Source organism: Oncorhynchus keta, chromosome 11 (assembly GCF_023373465.1).
Source record: "Oncorhynchus keta strain PuntledgeMale-10-30-2019 chromosome 11, Oket_V2, whole genome shotgun sequence".
NCBI lineage: Eukaryota > Metazoa > Chordata > Actinopteri > Salmoniformes > Salmonidae > Oncorhynchus > Oncorhynchus keta.
In genome coordinates, this window is record NC_068431.1 from 38,737,510 (window position 1) to 38,759,342 (window position 21,833).

Below are 21,833 nucleotides of genomic sequence, written 5' to 3' on the forward strand. Positions count from 1 at the left end.
AGACAGGGGGTGACTATGTCTTGGGGAGGTCCTCATTCACTTTGTTGCCTTTATGCACCAGTATGGGACTTAATAACAGAGGAAGCAGACTGGCTTTGTAAAGGTATTAGGGACAGATACTGTGTTTTGGGGTGTGCAGTACCCAAAGGAATAGTACTAATCACTGGGACTTTGACATGAATTGATAGAGATTTGTGTGTGCGTGGGGGTGTGTGTGTGTGTGTGTGTGTGTGTGTGTGTGTGTGTGTGTGTGTGTGTGTGTGTGTGTGTGTGTGTGTGACAGAGAGAGAGAAAAATAACTCTTTCACATATGGTCTGATTTGCTGCTCAGTGATTTATTTGAGCGTTTACATAGTATTTTCCAGCTCTTCAGAACAGAGGGAGACACAGCTAGACTGGACAGTGATCAGGAAGGACAGAACAACAATGCAGTGCAGTCAGGAGGCTCCCAGTCCTCCAACAGACAGTGTTCTCATCTTCTCAGAGGAGGAGAGGACTCATCTGTCTCTTATTCCATGTGTCCAATCTACAGCACAAGCAAAGGACTATAATGTCCAGATACAGTTGATATATATTTGAATGTATTCACCATTCATTAATCTATTACTTAATCTAATAATGTATTTATTAATTCATCCATTTACATTTCCAATATACAGTTATTATAGCAGAGCAGATGAAGCTATGTACATCAGTTGAGAAGGATGTGGGTGAAAGAAGTGCATAATACCAGGGCATTAGTGTTAGAAGCAACCTCAATGATAAGGCACAATGTGTATAGTATTAGGAAGCTGAGTTACTTCCTGTAGTAGTAGGGAGCTGAGTTACTTCCTGTAGTAGTAGGGAGCTGAGTTACTTCCTGTAGTAGTAGGGAGCTGAGTTACTTCCTGTAGTAGTAGGGAGCTGAGTTACTTCCTGTAGTAGTAGGGAGCTGAGTTATTTCCTGTAGTAGTAGGGAGCTGAGTTACTTCCTGTAGTAGTAGGGAGCTGAGTTATTTCCTGTAGTAGTAGGGAGCTGAGTTACTTCCTGTAGTAATAAGTGTGCTGACTGAGGTGTTTAGTAAAGCTGGGAGGGATGGGGTCAGGGGTTGGGCTGGAGCATTTACGAAGGGGGAGTATATAGATTATTTAAGTACATTTTCTCCCTACGAAATCATTATTCTTTATCAACTAATACAGGTAATGTTTCATATTCAGGTTTACTCCCCACTGGAAGCGTTACACCTGCCCTCTCCATCCTACCACCCCAACCCCACCCTGTAACTCTGAGGATATATTTATCATTTTTAAATGTAACCTTTATTTAACTAGGCAAGTCCGTTAAGAAGAAATTATTATTGACAATGGTGGCCTCCCCTGATACTATGGCATCCAGTGACTGAACAGTCCATCCTCCTATACCTGTTCAGTTCTCAGTTCTAATTGAAAGTCCAGTATTTAGGGGGTCTTTGGGGTAAATGGTAGGGTCTGAGTAGCTCTGCTCTCTCTCTCTGTTTCCTCTATCCTGCCTATGCTTCCTTGACCTTATCCTCATAGGTGCCCTTGCCCTTGTAGGCCCCCACATAGCCACTGGCATCTGGGATCTCCTCTCGCCCAGCCTTGCCCTTCCCTTTGCCAGTCTCGTCAAAACGCTCCTTGTGTGCCCCCGTGAATTTGGTGGTGTCTGTCAGTCTGTCCACAGCCGCTGCCTTGGCCACTTTCTATGAGCAGGAAAAAGAGAGAAGGAAAGAGAGAATGAGAGATGAGCATACAAAGCAAGAACTTACCCACCCCTTACACATATGCAAACACACACACACACTCTTGCTCTCTCTGGGACCAGTATTATCAGGCAGTGTGCTGCTGACAGGTAGACACTCACGGTGACGCCCGCGTTGGAGGGCTCCTTCCCTGCTATGAGGCCATAGAGCTGCTGCAGCGTCTCCTCCTGGCCCTTCCCTTTGAAACGTTTCGGGGCCAACTCTGACAGGGCCTGGCTGAACTGCTCAAAGGTGATCACACGAGCTGTCTTCGCCCTAAAATACATAGACACAAAATGTTGTGGTCATTTTCGCTCTCGTTTTCCCTCTCACTAGAAAGATGACTGTGGATCTTTCAGTGTGGAGATTTGAAACTGGACGGAGTTTCTCACTTGACTTTAGTGAAGACGATGTCCACGTCGGTGGCGGTGACGTTCTTGCCATCGATAACCCGGCAGTCCTTGCAGAGTTTGGCAAAGTTCTTGCCGTTCATCTCCTTCCCAGTAGCCTTGGTGTCCCCATGAATGGCAAACTTCTTGAAGGCCGTCTCTAACTCTGCTTCTGATACTGAGCCCTCTGCCATTCTGTCCTATACAGAAAGGGAGGGAGAGAGGGATGATGCGAGAGAAGGATGAGAGAGGGATGAAAAAGGGATGTGAGAGAGAGAGGATGAGAGAGCGAGAGGGATGATGAGAGAGAGGTGGATGATGAAAGCAAGAGAGATGGTGAGTGAGAGGGGGATGATGAGAGAGAGAGAGAGAGAGAGAGAGAGAGAGAGAGAGAGAGAGATGATGAGGGAGAGGGGGATGATGAGAGAGAGAGAGGGGGGGTGATGAGAGAGGGAGGTGATGAGAGGGAGAGGTACAACATTTAGGATGGGATGTATGAGAAAAGCATACAGTTGAGAGGGTTGTTGTTTCTCACACAAAGACCAGGTTCCCTGCCATAATATTGAAATAACATTGGGAGGACGCGGTGTGTCCACGAACAGGAAATGAGGTATTAACTATTGGGAGAGATTTGGTCGTTAAGGCAAGACATTCAGCACACCATGTCTTCTGGGCATTACTCACAAGCTCACTTGTTTGTAATAAATCCATTAGCTGGATTGATTCCCTGCCCCTCCAAGAAATGACTGCTGTGGTCGCTGACTTATGGTGAACACACACACACCCATATACACACACACACACACACACACACACACACACACACACACACACACACACACGCACGCACACACACGCACACACACACCCATATCCACACACACATATCCACACACACACACCCATATCCACACACACACACCCATATCCACACACACACACCCATATCCACACACACACACATATCCACACACACACACCAATATCCACACACACACACCCATCTTGAAATGTTACTGTTGTTTCAGCTACTCTCTGGCAGCTACTTAATTAAATAACGTTCCATTATGTATCATAACTGGAGAGCAGCCTGTTGTTGGGGAAAATATCTCAATTATTTTCACTAAATGAGACCACCAGACTGCTCACTTTCTCTGTTTTATAATGGGTCTTGTCCATTCCTTATGATGGCTAACAAGTTCATGTATTTTTTATGTATTTTATCCAAAACTGGGCCATGGAGCATTTGATATTCAAAATGTAAAGAAATATTATTATATCTTGAAGTAATCTTTTACAGTACAGGAATATTCCACAAGTTAAACACAAACATTATGCAATATAGCCCCATAACATATAATATACACTGAGTGTACAAAATATTAAGAACACATTCTTCTGCCCTCAGAACAGGGCACGGATTCTACAAGGTGTCGAAAGCGTTCCAACGAGATGCTGGCCCATGTTGACTCCAATGCTTCCCACAATTGTGTCAAGTTGGCTGGATGTCCTTTGGGGGGTGGACCATTCTTGATTCACACAGGAAACCGTTGAGTGTGAAAAACCCAGCAGCGTTGCAGTTCTTGACACACTCAAACCGGTGCACCTGGCACCTACTACCATACCCCGTTCAAAGGCACTTAACTCTTTAGTCTTGCCCATTCACCCTCTGAATGGCACACATACACACAATCCATGTCTCAATTGTCTCAAGGCTTAAAAATCCTTCTTTAACCTGTTTCCTCCCCTTCATCTACACTGATTAAAGTCGATTTAACAAGTGACATCAATAAGGGATCATAGCTTTCGCCTGGATCCACCTGGTCAGTTGATGTCATGGAAAGAGCAGGTGTTCCTAATGTTTTGTCCACTCAGTGTATGTATGTCTACACGTATGTTCATTTCAAATGACAACGGAGTCTAGTAAAGATGCCTGAAAGCACAAAATAAAAGTCAACCGAAAAGAGGACGGTGAGCACATTAAATGATGTCAAACAAATGGCTTCTCATTTCTATGATTTTCTGTCATGCATTGTGTTTGAACCTCTTCTGGTCCATAGACTCGGTACAGGAGAACTATAAATATAGACATGTTTACCTTTTAGGTGAAGGGATGCTGAGTGATGATGCTGGGGATGCCCGTGCTAATGCTGTGTGTCTTCCTCCTAGCCCTGCCACTCACACCACCTTCACAATGATGAGAGAGGTGGAGAGAGAGGGGAGGGAGATGAAGAACAGAGGGTGGGGAGAGAGAGAGAGCACAGACCAGCACAAGCCATGACATCATATGCTGTCTGTCACTCTTGGGCGCATGCGTTTGCTCGTTCACTCCCTCTTTCTCTCAACCTTACCCCCTCCCTTTCTCTCCCTCCCGGGCTCCTTCCCCCTCCCCTCTCTGTCCTTTATGATTTGGCTCACAACTGGTGCAACCACGCCCTGTCCTCTGTCTGTTCGCTGTCTGCCTGTCCAGAGCAACAAAGAGGGCCTTTGTTTTGATAAACATGAAGAACAGCCTATAAAATGAGGATAGCACTAATCTGTACATGAACAGTAAACATCTAATACTTGTATTTATTTATTCAACTAGGCAAGTCAGTTGAGAACAAATTCTTATTTACATCGACTACCTTGGACGACGCTGGACTAATTAATTGTGCACCGCCCGATGGGACTCCCAATCACGTCCGGACGTGATGCAGCCTGGATTCAAACCAGGTACTGCAGTGATGCCTCTTGCACTGAGATACAGTGTCTTTGACCCCTGCGCCAGTCAGGACCTTATTTAAACTAACATGATACACAAATCCATACGCAGCAATTCTGTTCATTTGTTTCTATTCGCTGCCTTTCGCTCTGTCTATGAAGCATATTAGTTTTTTTTAACACTGACTCAATCATAACCCTCACCCCATGTTTGACACATCTTTAACACGTGGTCATTACAATTGAACAGTGAGACCCATTCGTTTAATGAGAAAGGATGTAGGATGAAACCCCACCCTCTAGTGGCTAATCTGGTACTGGCACCACAAATATCATGTGGATAATGTTCTGTTCGGTTCTAGAGAGTGGGAATAATCTAGAATAATGTTCTGTTTACAAGATACACATACAGTTGAAGTCGGAAGTTTACATAATAATCATGGCCTCTAAACCTTCAAGCTGCATACTGGACCCTATTCCAACTAAACTACTGAAAGAGCTGCTTCCTGTGCTTGGCCCTCCTATGTTGAACATAATAAACAGCTCTCTATCCACCAGATGTGTACCAAACTCACTAAAAGTGGCAGTAATAAAGCCTCTCTTGAAAAAGCCAAATCTTGACCCGGAAAATATAAAAAACTATCAGCCTATATCGAATCTTCCATTCCTCTCAAATATTTTAGAAAAGGCTGTTGCGCAGCAACTCACTGCCTTCCTGAAGACAAACAATATATACGAAATGCTTCAGTCTGGTTTTAGACCCCATCATAGCACTGAGACGGCACTTGTGAAGGTGGTAAATGACATTTTAATGGCATCGGACCGAGGCTCTGCATCTGTCCTTGTGCTCCTAGACCTTAGTGCTGCTTTTGATACCATCGATCACCACATTCTTTTGGAGAGATTGGAAACCCAAATTGGTCTACACGGACAAGTTCTGGCCTGGTTTAGATCTTATCTGTCGGAAAGATATCAGTTTGTCTCTGTGAATGGTTTGTCCTCTGACAAATCAACTATACATTTCGGTGTTCCTCAAGGTTCTGTTTTAGGACCACTATTGTTTTCACTATATATTTTACCTCTTGGGGATGTCATTCGAAAACATAGTGTTAACTTTCACTGCTATGCGGATGACACACAGCTGTACATTTCAATGAAACATGGTGAAGCCCCAAAATTGCCCTTGCTAGAAGCATGTGTTTCAGACATAAGGAAGTGGATGGCTGCAAACTTTCTACTTTTAAACTCGGACAAAACAGAGATGCTTGTTCTAGGTCCCAAGAAACAAAGAGATCTTCTGTTGAATCTGACAATTAATCTTAATGGTTGTACAGTCGTCTAAAATAAAACTGTGAAGGACCTCGGCGTTACTCTGGACCCTGATCTCTCTTTTGAAGAACATATCAAGACCATTTCAAGGACAGCTTTTTTCCATCTACGTAACATTGCAAAAATCAGAAACGTTCTGTCCAAAAATGATGCAGAAAAATTAATCCATGCTTTTGTCACTTCTCGGTTAGACTACTGCAATGCTCTACTTTCCGGCTACCCGGATAAAGCACTAAATAAACTTCAGTTAGTGCTAAATACGGCTGCTAGAATCCTGACTAGAACCAAAAATGTTGATCATATTACTCCAGTGCTAGCCTCTCTAAACTGGCTTCCTGTCAAAGCAAGGGTTGATTTCAAGGTTTTACTGCTAACCTACAAAGCATTACATGGGCTTGCTCCTACCTATCTCTCTGATTTGGTTCTGCCGTACATACCTACACGTACGCTACGGTCACAAGACGCAGGCCTCCTAATTGTCCCTAGAATTTTGAAGCAAACAGCTGGAGGCAGGGTTTTCTCCTATAGAGCTCCATTTTTATGGAACGGTCTGCCTACCCATGTCAGAGACGCAAACTCGGTCTCAACCTTTAAGTCTTTACTGAAGACTCATCTCTTCAGTGGGTCATATGATTGAGTGTAGTCTGGCCCAGGAGTGGGAAGGTGAACGGAAAGGCTCTGGAGCAACGAACCGCCCTTGCTGTCTCTGCCTGGCCGGTTCCCCTCTTTCCACTGGGATTCTCTGCCTCTAACCCTATTACAGGGGCTGAGTCACTGGCTTGCTGGGGCTCTCTCATGCCGTCCCTGGAAGGGGTGCGTCACCTGAGTGTGTTGATTCACTGATGTGGTCATCCTGTCTGGATTGGCGCCCCCGCTTGGGTTGTGCCATGGCGGAGATCTTTGTGGGCTATACTCAGCCTTGTCTCAGGATGGTAAGTTGGTGGTTGAAGATATCCCTCTAGTGGTGTGGGGGCTGTGCTTTGGCAAAGTGGGTGGGGTTATATCCTTCCTGTTTGGCCCTGTCCGGGGGTGTCCTTGGATGGGGCCACAGTGTCTCCTGACCCCTCCTGTCTCAGCCTCCAGTATTTATGCTGCAGTAGTTTATGTGTCGGGGGGCTAGGGTCAGTTTGTTATATCTGGAGTACTTCTCCTGTCCTATTCGGTGACCTGTGTGAATCTAAGTGTGCGTTCTCTAATTCTCTCCTTCTCTCTTTCTTTCTCTCTCTCGGAGGACCTGAGCCCTAGGACCATGCCCCAGGACTACCTGACATGATGACTCCTTGCTGTCCCCAGTCCACCTGGCCGTGCTGCTGCTCCAGTTTCAACTGTTCTGCCTTATTATTCGACCATGCTGGTCATTTATGAACATTTGAACATCTTGGCCATGTTCTGTTATAATCTCCACCTGGCACAGCCAGAAGAGGTCGGACCACCCCACATAGCCTGGTTCCTCTCTAGGTTTCTTCCTAGGTTTTGGCCTTTCTATGGAGTTTTTCCTAGCCACCGTGCTTCTATACCTGCCTTGCTTGCTATTTGGGGTTTTAGGCTCGGTTTCTGGACAGCACTTTGAGATATCAGCTGATGTACGAAGGGCTATATAAATACATTTGATTTGATTTGACATACACTTAGGTTGGAATCATTAACACTCGTTTTTCAACCACTCCACAAATTTCTTGTTAACAAACTATAGTTTTAGTAAGTCGGTTAGGACATCTACTTTGTAATTTGTCCAAAAATTGTTTACAGACAGATTATTTCACTTATAATTCACTGTATCACAATTCCAGTGGGTCAGAAGTTTACATACACTAAGTTGACTGTGCCTTTAAACAGCTTGAAAAACTACAGACAATTATGTCATGGCTTTAGAAGCTTCTGATAGGCTAATTGATATAATTTGAGTCAATTGGAGGTGTACCTGTGGATGTATTTCAAGCCTACCTTCAAACTCAGTGCCTCTTTGCTTTACATCATTGGAAAATCAAAAGAAATCAGCCAAGTGTAGACCTCCACAAGTCTGGTTCATCCTTGGGAGCAATTTCCAAACGCCTGAAAGTACCACGTTCATCTGTACAAACAATAGTACGCAAGGATAAACACCATGGGACCACGCAGCCGTCACACCGCTCAGGAAGGAGACACGTTCTGTCTCCTAGAGATTAATGTACTTTGGTGTGAAAAGTGCAAATCAATCCCATAACAACAGCAAAGGACCTTGTGAAGATGCTGGAGGAAACAGGTACAAAAGTATCTATATCCATAGTAAAAAACGAGTCCTATATCAACATAACCTGAAAAGCTGCTCAGCAAGGAAGAAGCCACTGCTCCAAAACCGCCATAAAAAAGCCGGACTACGGTTTGCAACTGCACATGGGGACAAAGATCGTACTTTTTGGAGAAATATCCTCTGGTCTGATGAAACAAAAATAGAACTGTTTGGCCATAATGACCATCATTATGTTTGGAGGAAAAAGTGGAGGCTTGCAAGCCGACGAACACCATCCCAACCGTGAAGCACGGGGGTGGCAGAATCATGTTGTGGGGTGCTTTGCTGCAGGAGGGACTGGTGCACTTCACAAAATAGATGGCATCATGAGGGAAGAAAATTATGTGGATATATTGAAGCAACATCTCAAGACATCAGTCAGGAAGTTAAATCTTGGTTGCAAACAGGTCTTCCAAATGAACAATGACCCCAATCATACTTCCAAAGTTGTGGACAAATGGCTTAAGGTCAACAAAGTCAAGGTATTGGAGTGGCCATCACAAAGCCCTGACCTCAATCCTATAGAAAATGTGTGGGCAGAAATGAAAAAGTGTTGAAAAACTAGTTCTGTCAGGAGGAATGGGACAAAATTCACCCAACTTATTGTGGGAAGCTTGTGGAAGGCTACCCAAAACGTTTGACCCAAGTTAAACAATTTGAAGGCAATGCTACCAAATACTAATTGAGTGTATGTAAACTTCTGACCCACTGGGAATGTGATGAAAGAAATAAAAGCTGAAATAAATCATTCTCTCTGCTATTGTTCTGACATTTCACATTCTTAAAATAAAGTGGTGATCCTAACTGACCTAAGACAGGGAATTTTTACTAGGATTAAATCTCAGGAATTGTGAAAAACTGAGTTTAAATGTATTTGGCTATGGTGTATGTAAACTTCCGACTTCAACTGTAGATTATTAAACTGTGTGATTGAGGGCATGTTGACCCAGATGGGACAGGCAGAGATTTGACCTTGTCCTTTAGGCTGTTTACTGTAACTGTGTTGTGTACGTATACACATGACGGTGCTGTGTCCTAGATTTAGGGTTCTCAAACCTCTCCGCAGGGACTCCCAGACGGTCCATGTATTTTAACTATTCCACAGCTATCACACCTGATTCAAATTGTAAACTAATTCATCATCAAGCCCTTGACTAGGTGAATCAGGTGGGTTAGTTCTGGGCTACAACAACATTGGGAAACATCTGGGGGTCCCAGAGGAGAGGTTTGAGAACCACTGTCCTAGATTTCTTTAAAAGAGAAGGAGCAGGACAGACTGTTTTGACCGTGGACGTTGTCAGCCACCATTAAACTCTCACTGCTGTTGTGTCAACAAAAACATCTGAGTGTCTTTTCATGTATACTCTGTTTACACTAAAACACAGCCTCACCTTTAAATACCTATGGAGGGGGACTGGGCTCTGGCTTTACTCTCTTTAAACACAGGTCAGTGGAGAATCATTCTGTGATCAGTCAGTTCTTTTCTCCTAACAGTTTATTTCCCTGTCTGACCCAGCAGGACCATGGCTGAGTCGAACTTCCCCCTGCCTCCAGATGGCTTCACATGTCTTCTGTGTACAGAAATGCTGCGAGACCCCGTCACCATCTCCTGTGGAGACACCTACTGTCTGGAGTGCATCAAGATCTACTGGGACCAGTACGACCACCTGGGGGTGTACAGCTGCCCCCAGTGCCGGGCCACTTTCAGCCCTCGCCCCGTGCTGAGACGCAATGTGCCCAACGTGACCCAGGAGCTCGAGCTGCAGCCCTTCCCCTACCTCCAGAGGGATTCACTGTGTGACTTCTGTGTAGGCCGCCGCAGCAAGGCTGTCAAGTCGTGCTTGATGTGCCTGGCCTACTACTGCGAGACACACGTCAAGCCTCACTACGAGTCGGCCACCTTCAAGAGGCACAAGCTGGTGGATGAGACGGGTCACCTGGACAGGAAGATCTGTCCGCAGCACCAGAAGGGCCTGGAGCTGTTCTGTCGCTCTGACCAGATGTGTATCTGTGTGCTGTGTACAGTCAGGGAGCACCGCAGCCACAACATCATCTCTGCTGAGGAGGAGCGTGCTGAGAAACAGGCAAGACTGCTCTTACACACTGGAACAACCTATCCTCACCGCTCTACCAGTACATGACAACTGCAATGCTATGGCTGAAACTCATTTGAAACTTCTAAAGACAAAAGGGACTTATGGTTCCTCTTCTTCTCCTTTAACAGAAAAACCTGGCAGTGACCCAGTCTGAGGTCCAGCACATCATTCAGGAGCGGATGAAGGAACTGCAGGAGTTGAGACACAATGTTAACGTTCTCAAGGTTAGGTCCATTTCCTAGGTCAATTTATGATACTTTTTATGAGACTACATCCCTTCATTAATGGTATATTTGTTTGATCATAAACTTTTGTCTTAAGAGGCACAAAATCATTACTATGATATAGTATATGAATTAAAACCATGTGAGTTGGCAATGTTTTGTTTTTAATTATATATATATATATATATATATATATATATATATATATGATATTTGTGTAATATACAGTATCTCCCTTCCCTAACATCAGAGCAATGCCCAGCGGGTGATATCGGACAGTGATAAGATCTTCAGTGAGATGTTGCAGGCAGTGGAGCGATGGCACGCTGAGGTGAGCCAGCTGACTAAGGCCAACATGCAGGTGGCCATGTCACAGGCTGAGGGATACGTGGAGCGGCTGGAGCAGGAGATCCTAGAGCTGCAGCGCAAAGATGTTGAGCTGCGCCAGATCCTGGACACAGAGGATAACATCCACTTCCTACAGGTAGTGGACTAGAGGGAGGGGGGACACTGGGCTGTCGGAACAAGGATCAGTGCAATATTCAACAAAATATTATGAATCTGGCATTGGCATTACAATGAAAAGCAAGTCTATTCAATTAAAATATGTTATTCTCCTTGTGTCTATTTAATAAAAAATGACTCACTGAAACAGTATTTCCTATCTTACTTCTACACTACGTAGAATTTCCCCACGCTGTGTGTTCCTCCTGAGCCCACGGTGCCCAAAGTACTAATCAACCCCCAGTTCTCCTTCGGAGAGATCACGAAGACTGCCACCGACATGAAGGAGCATCTAGATGACATCTGTAAGAAGGAGCTGAGCAAAATCTCCAAGCTAGGTTGGTATATTACTGCGACTTAGACGCCTATAACACAGCCTTTGTACAGCAAGAATATAGCATTACATTGTGATAACCAACTGTAATTTTACATTTCCAGTAAGTGATACCCCTGTTTACATACTTTCACCAAGAGGTGGAGACAAACAATTCAAAGGTATATATTTATGAAGTTTACATTGGTTTGTTATCTGTGAAAAATTATAATTTTTTCAATTTGACTATCTCTGATGATATAATCCATAATTTGTTCCGGCACTAATACAGCACCCTCCAGGGCAGATTTTCAGGAACCCAAAACTAGGGCAGACTTCTTGAGATGTGAGTGGTCTGTTCTTGTCTGTTCTTCATACCAACTCAATCATATCATTTTCTGATAACGGCAATAAATATGACTTTTCCATCAGATTCCTGTCCGCTCACCTTTGACCCCAACACAGCCTACAAAGAACTGGTTCTGTTTGAGGGGAACCACAAAGTGATGCGGAAGAAGACAGTCCAGTTTTACCCGGACCACCCCGAGCGATTCGATGGCTTCTCCCAGGTTCTATGCAGGGAGTCACTGGGTGGGTTCAGGTACTACTGGGAAGCAGAGTGGAGTGGGGAGTTCTCAATCGGAGTGGCCTACAAGAGCATCAGCCGCAAGAGTAAGAACTCTCACAGTCTGCTGGGCTACAACGACAAATCCTGGAGTCTGCTCTGCTCTGACTCGGGCTACTCCGCATGGCACAACAAGATGGACAAAGACCTGCCAGAGGCTCCGCGGGCCACACGGGTTGGAGTGTACCTGGACTACACTGCCAACACGGTGGCCTTCTACTCTGTGTCAGGGGCCATGGAGCTGATCCACAAATTCAAGGCCCAGTTCTCTGAGCCCCTGTATGCAGGCTTTGGAGTGGGTTCTTCCGTGTCCCTCTGCCAACTAAAGGAGAACCTCCAACTTTACCGAGCACAGTGATAACAGACTGAAGGGCATCTTCTCAGTGAAAATACGACTATGTAAACTACACATTGCTAATGTTGCACACATTACGAAACATTTAAATTTAACACATTTCAATAAAATATAAAATCGTATGAGTGAAGAGTTAAGGATACTGCAAATGACAAAAACAGAAACTATAATCAAATCATTACTTTGACTTTATTACTGTGACATGTAATCTTAGTCAAAGAAAATTCCTAAATTGGAAATATATCAATGGTTCTCTTTACAAACTGTGCAAGTAAATAAATATGAACATCCTGCAGCTACAGTATCTGATACAAATGTGTATACAGTGTATTCGGAAAGTATTCAGACTCCTCCCCTTTTTCCACATCTTGTTACATTATAACCTTATTCTAAAGTGGATTTTTAAAAATCTCATCACACAATACCCCATAATGATAAAGTGAAAACAGGTTGACATTTTTGCAAATTTAATACAAATAAAAAAAGAAAGAAATTGAGCTCAGGTGCATCCTGTTTCCATTGATCATTTTTTAGATGTTTCTACAACTTGATTGGAGTCCACCTGTGTTACATTCAATTGATTGGACATGGTTTGGAAAGGCACACACCTGTCTATTTAAGGTCCCACAGTTGACAGTGCATGTCAGAGCAAAAACCAAGCCATGAGGTCGAAGGAAATGTCTGTAGAGCTCCGAGACAGGATTGTGTTGTAGGTAAATGTCTGGGCAAGAATACCAAATAATTAAATCAGCATTGAAGGTCCCCAAGAACACAGTGGCCTCCATCATTTTTAAATTAAAGAAGTTTGGAATCAACAAGACTCTTCCTAGAGCTAGCTGGCCAAACTGAGCAATCGGGGGAGAAAGGTCAGGGAGGTGACCAAGAACCTGATGGTCACTGACAGAGTTCCTCTGTGGATATGGGAGCACCTTCCAGAAGGACAACCATCTCTGCAGCATTCCAACAATCGGGCCTTTATGGTAGAGCGGGCAGACGGAAGCCACCCCTTCGTAAAAGGCATATAACAGCCCGCTTGGAGTTTGCCAAAAGGTACCTAAAGTATTCTCAGACCATGAGAAACAAGATTATCTTGTCTGATGACACCAAGATTGAAGTCTTTGGCCTGAATGCCAAGTGTCACGTATGGAGGAAACCTGGCACCATCCCGAAGGTGAAGCGTGGTGGCAGCATCATCATGCTGTGGGGATGCTTTTCAGAGGCAGGGACTGGGAGACTAGTCAAGCTCGAGGGAAAGATGAGCAAAGTACAGAGAGATCCTTGATGAAAAGCGCTCTGGACCTTAGACTGGGGCGAGTGTTCACCTTCCAACAGGACAACGACCCTAAGCACACAGCCAAGACAACGCAGGAGTGGCTTCAGGAACAAGTCTCTGAAAGAGCTTGAGAGGATCTGCAGAGAAGAATGGGAGAAACTCCCCAAATAAAGGTGTGCCAAGCTTATAGCGTCATGCCAAAGAAGACTCAAGGCTGCAATCGCTGCTAAAGGTGCTTCAACAAAGTAAAGGGTCTGAATACTTCAAAAGTTTGAACACACCTACTAATTCAAGGGTTTTTCTTTATTTGTACTTATTTTCTACATTGTAGAATAACAGTGAAGACATCAAAACTATGAAATAACACATGGAATCATGTAGTAACCAAAAGAGTTTTAAACAAATCAAAATATACTTTATATTTGAGATTCTTCAAAGTAGCCACCCTTTGCCTTGATGACAGCTTTGCACACTCTTAACATTCTCTCAACCAGCTTCATGAGGTAGTCACCTGGAATGCATTTCAGTTAACAGGTGTGCCTTGTTTAAAGTTAACCTGTCTAGGACTGGGGTTCCTCGCCAACAGCCAATGAAATTGCATGGCGCCAAATATAAAATCACCAGAAATCCCATAAATAAAATTTCTCAAACAAACAAGTATTATGCACCATTTCTTTTGTTGTTGAATTTTACCCCCTTTTCTCCCCAATTTCGTGGTATCCAATTGTTAGTAGTTACTATCTTGTCTCATTGCTACAACTCCCATATGGGCTCTGGAGAGATGAAGGTCGAAAAGCCATGCGTCCTCCGAAACACAACCCAACCAGGCCGCACTGCTTCTTAACACAGCGCGCATCCAACCCGGAAGCCAGCCGCACTAATGTGTCGGAGGAAACGCCGTGCACCTGGCGACCTGGTTAGCGTGCACTGCGCCCGCCACAGGAGTCGCTAGTGCGCGATGAGACAAGGATATCCCTTCCGGCCAAACCCTCCCTAACCCGGACGATGCTTGGCTAATTGCGCGTTCAGGTCCAGTCGGACAAAAAGTTCAAAAAGTTATATTACAGGTTGAAAAAAACTTGCCAAACTAAGTATAGAATCAATCTTTAGGATGTTTTTATCATAAATGTTCAATAATGTTCCAACCGGAGAATTCCATTGTCTGTACAAAAGCAATAGAACGAGAGCTACCTCTCATGCGAAATGCGCGTGACTGAGAACGAGGCTGCAGGCAGACCCCTTAGTCAAACAGCTCTCATCCGGCCCCCCTTCACTGTAGAAGCCTGAAACAACGTTCTAAAAACTGTTGACATCTAGTGGAAGCCTTAGGAAGTGCAAAATAGCCCATATCCCACTGTGTATTCGATAGGGACTGAGATCAAAAACTACAAACCTCAGATTTCCCACTTCCTGTTTGGATTTTTTCTCTGGTTTTTGCCTGCCATATGAGTTCTGTTATACTCACAGACATCATTCAAACTGTTTTAGAAACTTCAGTGTTTTCTATCCAATACTAATAATAATATGCATATATTAGCATCTGGGACTGAGTAGGAGGCAGTTTACTCTGGGCACGCTATTCATCCAAAAGTGAAAATGCTGCCCCCTATCCCAAAGAAGTTAATTTGTGGAATTTCTTTCAATCTTAATGTGTTTGAGCCAATCAGTTGTGTTACAGGGTAGGGGTGGTATACAGAATATAGTCCTATTTGGTAAAAGACCAAGTCCATATTATGGCAAGAACAGCTCAAATAAGCAAAGAGAAACGACAGTCTATCATTACTTTAAAACATGAAGGTCAATCAATCAGGAACATTTCAAGAACTTTGAAAGTGTCTTCAAGTGCAGTCACAAAAAACATCAAGTGCTATGATGAAATGACCTCATGAGGACCGCCACAGGAAGGGAAGACCCAGAGTTACCTCTGCTGCAGAGGATAAATTCATTAGAGTTACCAGCCTCAGAAATTGCAACCCAAATAAATGCTTCAGAGTTCAAGTAACAGACATCTCAACATCAACTTTTCAGAGGAAACTGCATGAAAATCAGGCCTTCATGGTCGAATTGCTGCACAGAAACTACTACTGAAGGACACCAATAATAAGAAGAGACTTGCTTGGGCCGGGAAACACGAAAATGTACATTAGGTGGGTGGAAATCTGTCCTTTGGTCTGACGAGTCCAAATGTTTGATTTTTTTTACCCCAACCGCTGTCTTTGTGAGACGCAGAGTAGGTGAACCAATGATCTCCACATGTGTGGTTCCCACTGTGAAGCATGGAGGAGGTGTGATGGTGCTTTGTTGGTGACACTGTGATTTATTTAGAATTCAAGGCACACTTAACCAGCATGGCTACCACAGCATTCTGCAGCGTTATGCCATCCCATCTAGTTTGCTCTTAGTTGGACTATCATTTGTTTTCAATAGGACAATGACCCAACACACCTCCAGGCTGTGTAAGGGCTATTTGACCAAGGAGGAGAGTGAAGGAGTGCTGCATCAGATGATCTGGCCTCCACAATCACCCAACCTCAACTCAATTCAGATGGTTTGGGATGAGTTGGACTGCAGAATAAAGGAAAAGCAGCCAACAAGTGCTCAGCATATGTGGGAACTTCTTCAAAACTGTTGGAAAAGCATTCCAGGTGAAGCTGGTTGAGAGAATACCAAGTGTGTGCAAAGCTGTCATCAAGGCAAAGGGTGGCTACTTTGAAAAATCTAAAATATATTTTGATTTACTTAACACTTTTGGTTACTACATGATTCCATGTGTTATTTCATAGATTTTATGTTTTCTATTATTCTACGATGTAGAAAATAGTCAAAGAAAGAAAAACCCTTGAATGAAGGTGTCCAAGCTTTTGACTGGTACTGTACATGCATCATGCATAAAACATATTGATTCTAAAAATAAATACAGTACACTGTCACACAATGTTTTCTGATCTCTGTTCTGAAAATAAGTACTACCATGATCACAAACAAATAATTAAAGATTAACTATCACAATATCAAAATGCATGAAATACCTCTATCTTAGATCAAGGGTATCTACAAAAAAATGAATAAAGAACAAGTAATTTGAGCTTGTTTATATGGAAACATGGGAGCGATGTTCCACCAACCAGTTCACCTGTGAAACCCAAAGCAGTGTCTTCTGTTTATGGAACACGCCAACAGAAAACACTGGTAGTTTTCTCACAAATACATCTGCCTATGTAGGACATTTACAGAGAAAGCCACCTGACCAGTCCTACTTCAAGTCCTTGTTGTGTGTCAATTCTCACCAGGCCTCCTCCCAGCCAGGTGAAGTGCTGATAGTTAGAGTATCAGCGTGAGTGAGAGAGGTGACGTGCCCCTGGCCCTGGCTTGCTGTGGGAAACCTGGTGCCTCTTCATGGTGTCTTTGAGTTTGAAGGTCTGTCCACAGTCAGTACATTGAAAGGGTCTCTCCCAGGAGTGGATGCGTGTGTGTTTGTTGAGGGTGCGGCGGTGGCAGAAGGCCTTCCCACACACCCCACAGACGAAGGGCCTCGCTCCCGTGTGAATGTTCCTGTGCTCCTCCAGGTTCCTCTGCTGGGCGAAGCAGCAGCCACAGTCTGGGCACTGATGGGAGGGCGAGGGTGATAACTGGCGAGTGTGGAAGGAGGGTGAAGGAACACCCGAGAGGGTCCCCCAGGTCAACTGTCCATCTTCAGAGATTAGCCTTGTGTACCTGGCAGTAAGCTCAGTCTCGTCACTAGAAGCATTACTCCGCAGTCCGGCTATCACTGGGCTGTCCTGGACATGTGGATGATAGGCGTCAGGAGCTAGGGGTGGGGGTGACTGTGGGGAGGGGATCTGACTGGACACTGTGGGTGTTGGATGCGTGTATATGGTGGAGGAGAGAGGGTTGTTTCTGGGAAGGAAGATGTAAGGTGTGTCCACAGACATGCTTTCATGTTCTGTTGTTCTCACAGACATTTGGATGGGCTCTGGAGGAGCACTCTCCTGATGCCAGTCAGGATCTTCCACTTCCTGCTTACACACAAAGATGGACCCTTCCTCTGGGACCCTCTTATGCTCATCCTGCTCCTCCTGATAGCTGGTCATCCCCACATCAGGAATCTCCAGGCTGAAATGGACAGACTCCAGTTTAACTGTCTCCAGCTGGTTGAGAAATGACTTGGTCAAAGCATCTGGCTGATCACTGGTGCTCTGCATCTTGACACTCCTTTAAATTCAAAAAATGAAATACAATCAAGGGCACTTACATTTCAAGAGATAAAGGTTAATCATAGTGAATCGTTGTTGTGATCTGAATGTGACTAAACAATTAAAAACATAAAACACTGAGGATGATAGAATAACTGAAGATACGATAAGCTCAATAGCAGCCACACATTGACCTACCCTTGTTCATGTGCCTCTGTTGAGCTCTGTGCTGTGTCTGTCTGTGTAGGGGCAGGCGAGGAGACGGTGAAGACCCCAGACCCAAGCCGCTGCTCAGCCATGCTAATTGCTTCCTCCATATCCCTGGGCTGCTGCTTCTGCACCCAGGCACCAGCCTCCATTGGCAATAGGGACAGAAACTGCTCCATAGCAACACACTGCTCTACTTGTGCAGCAGTCCTTAGGTCAGGCCTAAGCCAGTGCTTAGCAGCCGAGTCAAGCCTCTGCCCCAGCTCTCTGGCTCCCTTCTGGGTGTCGTACCTCAGGGACAGGAAGTCCTGCCTGCTCTTGTCCTCCACAGTCCACATCTGTCCCTGTACCCTGGTCTGGGAGGCATTAGTCAACCCCTGGGGTCTGATCGGTTGACTCTTCTTCTGTGTCTCCTCTTGCAGCAGCCCAGTCAGCCTAGCAACCCAGTCCTCTGGGTCTTTATCTCTCCCTGTTGTCATCCCAGGCCTTCTCTGTTCCTCTTCATCCTGCGGTGAAGACCGGTCAAGGGTTTTGGTTAAACCATCCTTGACCAGCTGGCTGAGGACCTTTTCCTGGATCTCTCCCTGTCTGGTCAGCGCTTTCAGTTGTTGTTTCTGCACATCCAGCAGGGACACCAGGAACTCAACTACATTCATATTGATTGCAGGTGCCTATGGTGTGAGAGCAGTCAAATAAATGGACTACTGGATCACAAAGGCATATATTACCCCAAAATCATTGCTAGCTAATTATTAGAGTCAAATTTCCAGTAGCTTCACTGCAACATAACTAGTTAGCAAGGTGGACAACGTTAAGTGGGAGATTTAAACGTTGTTGTTTTTTTTAAACGACAGCAAAATGATATTATCTGAAAAGGTATTACACAGAATAGAACATAACTCAAAGTAATAGAATTTACCTGTGATTGTTAATTACTCCCCGTAGACGTTTCAGTAGCTTGCTAGCTACAAATAATATTTTGACAACAATGGACGAGAGGAATGTTTACAATGTTACACCACACAGGCGTCGTCACAATCAAATGGTACCCCCGGAAACAATATAAAAGTGTTTACGTAACGGTATCTAGCTAACTGTAGACTAACTTGCACGAAATACAATACGAGTAAAATACCAAAATAAGCCTTAGCCTCACGGTCAGTAACGTTATTTTTCTACCTGTGGTTTTGGTCAGCTTGATAGTCGGTGAAAGTTGTCTATAGCTGTCTGGTCAGCTAGGCCAGTTAGCTAACGTTATCCCTCATCCAGAGATACATTTAAACGAGTTAGCTAGCCAGACGTACAGCCTTTTAAACTTTCACAACCTCTTAGATCACGTGTTAGAAACATAGCCAATAAAGGCTTAGGTGGCTATCAACATTGTATTTTCACAGAATGTATTATAAAGTTACATCCACGTTATCGTCATTGCCCAGTGGCACAATCATTACCAAATGTTTATAATCATAGAGACTCCAAGAGTGGAACCATGGAAGTGGTGCGGTTATTTACAGACCTACTAGCAGTGCACAGACAGCAGCTACAAGCCCTGACTGTACAGGGAGAGATCCAGACTCTATGGTACAGTTACTGGAGAAGGAGGTGCTCAGGAGAATGGAGCCCAATGTGAAGCTGGAGGAAGTGGAGGATCAAGCCTGAGCCCAGTCAGGGCAGAACAGAGACTACAGCAGCAGGGCTTCAGCTCTATAAGGTACGACCCAGAGAGACCGCAAGGGAGCTGGGGAAAGGGCTGGAGAGTGCTGCCCATTACTGGTTCCGAGGAGGACAGCTGTGAATGTGGTGAGGTGTGTGGCCCTGCAGAGTTCTGTATCCCTTCTCCCCAAAGACGTTGGAGACTGAGTGCTGAAACAGTGCCCCCAGGAGATGGAGGAAAATATCTGCATGGCTAAGGAGTACCTGAACAACACACCTGGGGAGAAGAGCAGTGAGATGGACAACCACTCTGATGGAGAAGGGTACTCTGTAGACCAACAGAGAGAAGAAACAGCAGGGTATGGACAGATCATGTTTTGAGTATTTCTTACACTCATATGTTGCCTACAAATATTGTGGGTTTATTGGAATGCATTTGTTGATATGTCTATTTCAATTTTTAAGACATGCAGAACCTAACGTTAACTGTGAGAAGATTAAAGTCACAGGGCTGTGCCCAGGGTTGTTTCTGAAGAGGATAGATGTGTCGAGTCTGCCTGTACTTTAGTTTCAATATAGATGCCAGACATCTGGATGACATTTACAGTGAGGATAGGAGACTTGATGGGGAAGATGATTTTGCTGAACATGAGGACTGGGTTAAGGAGGAGATAAAATACAATAGCCAGTCTGAAGTAAAGGTTGAGATCGGGTCAGCCACTGAGATGGGACAGTCTATTGACATGGCTAGAAATACTGAGAAGGTTGAGAGGGGTCAGCTAAGAAACATAGCAAATCAGATGCCTGTCTCTGGGAGGGCCAAGAGATGTGTATCTGCCCATCATCTCCTCGTCCAGCCCTAACACTGCTGAGACCCTCTCCTACCTGAAACGTAAAAACAAAAGGTCCCTCCCATAGACCAAGCCACTGCTGTCCTGACTGTGGTAAGAACTACAAACAGGCTGACTTTGTCAGTAAACACAGTTGCAGTGCCTTCCCTAAATTCCACTGACTGTGACCAAACCTTTACTTCTCAGACATGCCTGACCCACCACCCCAGAATCAATAATACGGTTGTGGGCTGCCCTGAGTGTGGAAAGCAGTTCAGGGACAAGTATTATCAGAAATGTTACGAGGACCCACACAGGTGAGACCACTTATACATGTATAGACTGCGGGGACGTCTGTTTTCAGCTGAAAGGGCTGCAGGAGAAACAGCAACATCTACACAGAAAAAGGCTGCAGTGTGTGTGGGAGGGCTTCCATCACAGCCACAACCTGACAAAACACAAGCTTCTTCACTCCCAGGCAAAGCCCTTCCTCTGTACCCGCTGTGGAAAGAGCTTTAACCTCAATGACAAGATGCTGAGGCATCTGAGGACGGTGCACGATGAAAGCATGTTCCCTTGGATGTGGTACAGCGGAAGGGCATCTTCCCCTAACCCTGCCTTGTGTCACGTTCTGACCTTTATTTCCTTTGTTTTGTATCTATTTAGTACGGTCAGGGGGTGTCAGTTGGGTGGGAAGTCTGTTTGTTTTTCTATGATTTGGGGATTTGTATGTTTCGGCCTAGTATGGTTCTCAATCAGAGGCAGGTGTCATTAGTTGTCTCTCATTGAGAATCATACTTAGGTAGCTTGGGTTGCACTGTTTGTTTGTGGGTGATTGTCTATGTTGATTGCTTGTGTCATCACAGTTCTCATTTAGCTTCACGGTCATTTTGTTTATTGTTTTTGTATTCAGTGTTCAGTACTTTAATTAAATATCAAGAAGAACACAAACCACGCCGCGTTTTGGTCCGCCTTCCCTTCAACAGAAGAATCCCGTGACACCTTGTTAATAATGCTTACATCTCAGATCCTTTCAACTGCTTTAGTCCCAAACCAGCTAACTCAATTACTCCATATGTTCAACAATAAACATTTAACATCAGCCTACTTTAGTGGACATAATTTATTATC

At 44.5% G+C, this 21,833-nt stretch overlaps 3 protein-coding genes, 1 long non-coding RNA gene and 1 pseudogene across 5 annotated transcripts; 3 read left to right on the forward strand and 2 right to left on the reverse strand.

The window, feature by feature from the left end:
- Positions 1-314: 314 nt before the first annotated feature.
- On the reverse strand, positions 315-4,389 carry LOC118390215 (tubulin polymerization-promoting protein family member 3-like). 2 transcript variants are annotated; one of them, XM_035780555.2, is made up of 4 exons: positions 4,227-4,389; positions 2,132-2,328; positions 1,862-2,015; positions 315-1,700 (listed from the first exon to the last, which is right to left on the reverse strand). In XM_035780555.2, exons 2-4 carry the CDS (start codon positions 2,320-2,322, stop codon positions 1,509-1,511), a joined length of 537 nt encoding a protein of 178 aa, XP_035636448.1. In that variant the 5' UTR covers positions 2,323-2,328; positions 4,227-4,389; the 3' UTR covers positions 315-1,508. The 2 variants fall into 2 exon arrangements, with proteins under 2 accessions (XP_035636448.1, XP_035636449.1); XM_035780556.2 differs by having other exon boundaries at positions 2,132-2,323; positions 4,227-4,383.
- A 1,511-nt stretch (positions 4,390-5,900) lies between these two features.
- On the forward strand, positions 5,901-7,947 carry LOC127906182 (uncharacterized; annotated as a pseudogene).
- Positions 7,948-9,834: 1,887 nt separating this feature from the next.
- On the forward strand, positions 9,835-12,841 carry LOC118390216 (tripartite motif-containing protein 16-like). Its single transcript, XM_035780557.2, has 7 exons — positions 9,835-10,513; positions 10,654-10,749; positions 11,000-11,233; positions 11,435-11,591; positions 11,692-11,748; positions 11,859-11,912; positions 11,999-12,841. The coding sequence occupies exons 1-7, from the start codon at positions 9,953-9,955 to the stop codon at positions 12,547-12,549; spliced, it is 1,710 nt and encodes a 569-aa protein (XP_035636450.1). The 5' UTR covers positions 9,835-9,952; the 3' UTR covers positions 12,550-12,841.
- LOC118390217 (zinc finger and SCAN domain-containing protein 12-like) lies at positions 12,717-19,513 on the reverse strand. The gene is made up of 4 exons (XM_035780559.2): positions 19,399-19,513; positions 19,139-19,184; positions 18,211-18,890; positions 12,717-18,031 (listed from the first exon to the last, which is right to left on the reverse strand). The coding sequence occupies exons 3-4, from the start codon at positions 18,873-18,875 to the stop codon at positions 17,149-17,151; spliced, it is 1,548 nt and encodes a 515-aa protein (XP_035636452.1). The 5' UTR covers positions 18,876-18,890; positions 19,139-19,184; positions 19,399-19,513; the 3' UTR covers positions 12,717-17,148.
- Positions 19,144-21,806, forward strand: LOC118390218 (uncharacterized). Its single transcript, XR_004826922.2, has 2 exons — positions 19,144-19,376; positions 19,690-21,806. It is a non-coding gene; the product is annotated as an uncharacterized LOC118390218 (long non-coding RNA).
- The last annotated feature ends 27 nt before the right edge of the window (positions 21,807-21,833 follow it).